The sequence below is a fragment of the Trachymyrmex septentrionalis genome, unplaced genomic scaffold (assembly GCF_001594115.1).
Source record: "Trachymyrmex septentrionalis isolate Tsep2-gDNA-1 unplaced genomic scaffold, Tsep1.0 scaffold22, whole genome shotgun sequence".
NCBI lineage: Eukaryota > Metazoa > Arthropoda > Insecta > Hymenoptera > Formicidae > Trachymyrmex > Trachymyrmex septentrionalis.
Genome location: NW_017305375.1, coordinates 5,560,699 through 5,563,758, shown reverse-complemented (window position 1 = coordinate 5,563,758; position 3,060 = coordinate 5,560,699). Strand labels below are relative to the sequence as shown.

Sequence of the window (3,060 nt, the reverse complement as noted above, 5' to 3'; positions counted from 1 at the left end):
ACAAAAGTGCAAATAAAAGATAAGTTATCTTTTTACTCTTTGAATGAGCGAATTCCGACGATTAAAAAACAAGGATTATAATCTGGATTTCCTTATTTCTCGTAGGGTTCGTTATTTCGGCAATTTGCGAACTCGAAAGGAACGCCATTCAACTAGCTCTAGGCAGCTTCTATCCTACGCTTCTTCTCAGTGGTACGTATGACGTCACAAAGTTTGTGGAAGTAATAGGCTTATACGGAATTTTTTAAAATTCTCATTTTTATTCACAATATAGGCTGTGTTCCAAAATTGACTGCCAGTACTGAAAATCTATAGTGCATGTAACATAAACTGTAGCATTTTCAGTGCTGGCAGTAAATTTGAAACACAATCATAGTGTCTAAAATTACGTTTACATGAAATTTGCAAGAATTGAAACGTTGCTTTTATCGATCAGATATGATTGAATTGATAATACACTTGATATCACATTGCTCTAAGACAAATATGATAATCATTTCGTACTCGATGAATCGAATCTGTTACTGTTACACTAGACAATTATTTTGATCCAAATGTCACGCATTTAAATCTTTACTGTATCTACCAGAAGTGAAAGTCAGCCAATACCACTCACACGCGCCATGCTCTAATCAAATTGCTATACACGAACTGTTTATTAGATCTGAGTCTCTGTTTCTCTTTGTCTAAAGTGTAAATTTAATATCGAAAATAGTTCATAGAAAACCTGAGGAAATTAGAAAAACGTTAAAAATAGTAATTTGCTGTTGGAAGCGAGCACGCAAAATAAAAGTTAAATCAAATTGAAAATAATTGAACACAAAATGAAGAAAAGAACATATAGGTTAGTCGACTAATCGGCAAACTTTATTTTAAAGATTACTTGATTTTTCAATTTTGCAGGTGTAATATGGCCGGTGGAAGGTATGCCGACGTTCCTTCGATACATCTCGCAAGGTCTACCACTAACGATGGCGACAACTGCCTTGCGTTCCATGCTAACCCGCGGCTGGAGCATCACAGAGTCGAATGTCTACAACGGCTACATCTCCACCATCATCTGGATTATCGTGTTTCTCACGATAAGCTTGCTGGTGCTGAAGTTTAAGCGCGGATAAAATCAGCTCATAATTTTTACCCTCTCGTTCAGACTGTATTAGGTGTATAGTGATTCGCAAATATTTCGCAACGAATAGACAATCAAGAAGCGAATATTCCTCGAAGAGGAGCGAATCAGTCGGGAATTGGTGTTCGAATGTGTATTCGATGGATGTGACATCGCAACTTGGGACTCGCGTTTTCATCCAGGAGCGAAGCGATCCTTCGAAGACAATCTTCTTCATTCACCTATTTCATAGCTGTGTTATAACTGAAGTCAAAATTAATGGAGCTGTTAGTTAGGAACCATACAGAATTAGTGGAGATTGTAGGCGTAATTGGATGTCGATGGCCTAGAAGAGCTTTTGGAGAACTTCTGCTTCTGAGACCTCATCATCCATGAAAGTATTCCGCGATTCAAGAAAAATCCTTTTATCTAAAAACATAATATCCGAAAAAGATATCCTCTACTCAAAAAAATTTTATATACAACTGCCATTGTTTAATTGATATTTGGCGGCATTCCTGAATTTTTCGAAATGAAAAAAGAAGATATGTTAGTCGGTAAATCGGCTTTGATTCCAAATGTGACGCCGATACGATCTCGTAGCACTCTCCACCGCGAATGGACCTCCGATACATGTGATGCTCCTACGTGCGCTTAATGTGCTTTCAAAGCTCATGAATCACGCGTACATGTGCGTATGTGTATTGTGTTATACGTATGTATGTGTGTATGTTTGTATGCATAATTATAGGAACTTTCGACTAAATGTACGGTAAATGTACGATGACGATAAGCATGAGACTGCCGCGTTTGCCTCGTGCGTCTGTTTATAGGAATAATATTTTTATTCGGCGTCTGTAAAAAATTTGTACGGATGACCGAGAATATCACCAGAGTTCTCCTTGTAAATCGATCTCTTGAGAATCGCGATTGAGGGAAGTAGAATCGACGCTTTTCATTTACATGATTTTCAATCGACACAAATGTCGTTCTATCTTCATTATTCTCTGAATGTCAACAAAGATAGAATAAGGTTTGTATCGATTTGTATCACTAAATGGAAAGCACTGTCGACCCAAATTAGCTTCAAAAAAGCGTTTATCATATATTAAAATTATACTATTGTAGACAAATATGTCTCAAATGATTTAAAAACGTATAACATTAATTTATCTTTATAACATTATTTTATATATATTTTATAATTTAATTTAAACATATATAAAGATAAGTTGGCATTATTATTTTCACGTAGAAGTTGGAGTATTTTACACAATTATGCAGCAAAAAAGAGAATAAACAACAAAAAACAAAAAAATAAAAAGCAAAGAGTAAAGTGATTTTGATATGTGATAGTTTGGAACAAATAAATTCGAGTCCTACTTGTACTTAAAGTTTTTTTCACAAAGAATCGTTTAAGTAATTTGATAAAAAGATCAAAAATAGGAAAACGCGTTTGATACGTTAGCATTGTGCTACGTGAATAATATTAAGAATAGTATTTTATGCCCTCTGATCGCGCCTATTTATGTTCGGAATAACACGAATAAAATTTGCGTGTTTGCAATTAAAAATTTCATCACATGCATATTGTGGACAATGAACGATATTATCATCGCTGGACCGCACATAATCTTCACTGGCGATCGTAACTAGGTGTCTGAATGTAACACCTTTACAAAGCTATTTCTTGGAGATCTGGTGGGAAGGGGACCTGATAAACATCATCCCCTGGGTTAAAATGGGATCGTAATTAATAAGATTAAGTAAATTAGTAAGTAATAGTTGATTACTTGTAGCGCGATTCTACTTGCCCATGACTTTAAGTATATGCGTACGCATTTTATTTAACTCACAACGCAATTGGAAACATATATAATAAAACAATTGGAAACCAAAAGCGACAGTACTGTCATTCAAAAAATGTAATTATAGTTTTTATTTTATTATATATA

At 34.8% G+C, this 3,060-nt stretch overlaps 1 protein-coding gene across 3 annotated transcripts in view; it reads left to right on the top strand.

Annotated features, from left to right (window-relative positions):
- The window catches only part of LOC108748399 (ABC transporter G family member 23), a 58,181-nt gene extending 55,951 nt beyond the window's left edge, over positions 1-2,230 (top strand). For all 3 annotated transcript variants that reach the window (XM_018486548.1, XM_018486550.1, XM_018486551.1), the window contains 2 exons: positions 106-192; positions 904-2,230. In XM_018486548.1, coding sequence (XP_018342050.1) covers positions 106-192; positions 904-1,118 — 302 coding nt within the window. In that variant the 3' untranslated portion in view covers positions 1,119-2,230. The remainder of the gene's footprint in view (positions 1-105; positions 193-903) is intronic.
- The last annotated feature ends 830 nt before the right edge of the window (positions 2,231-3,060 follow it).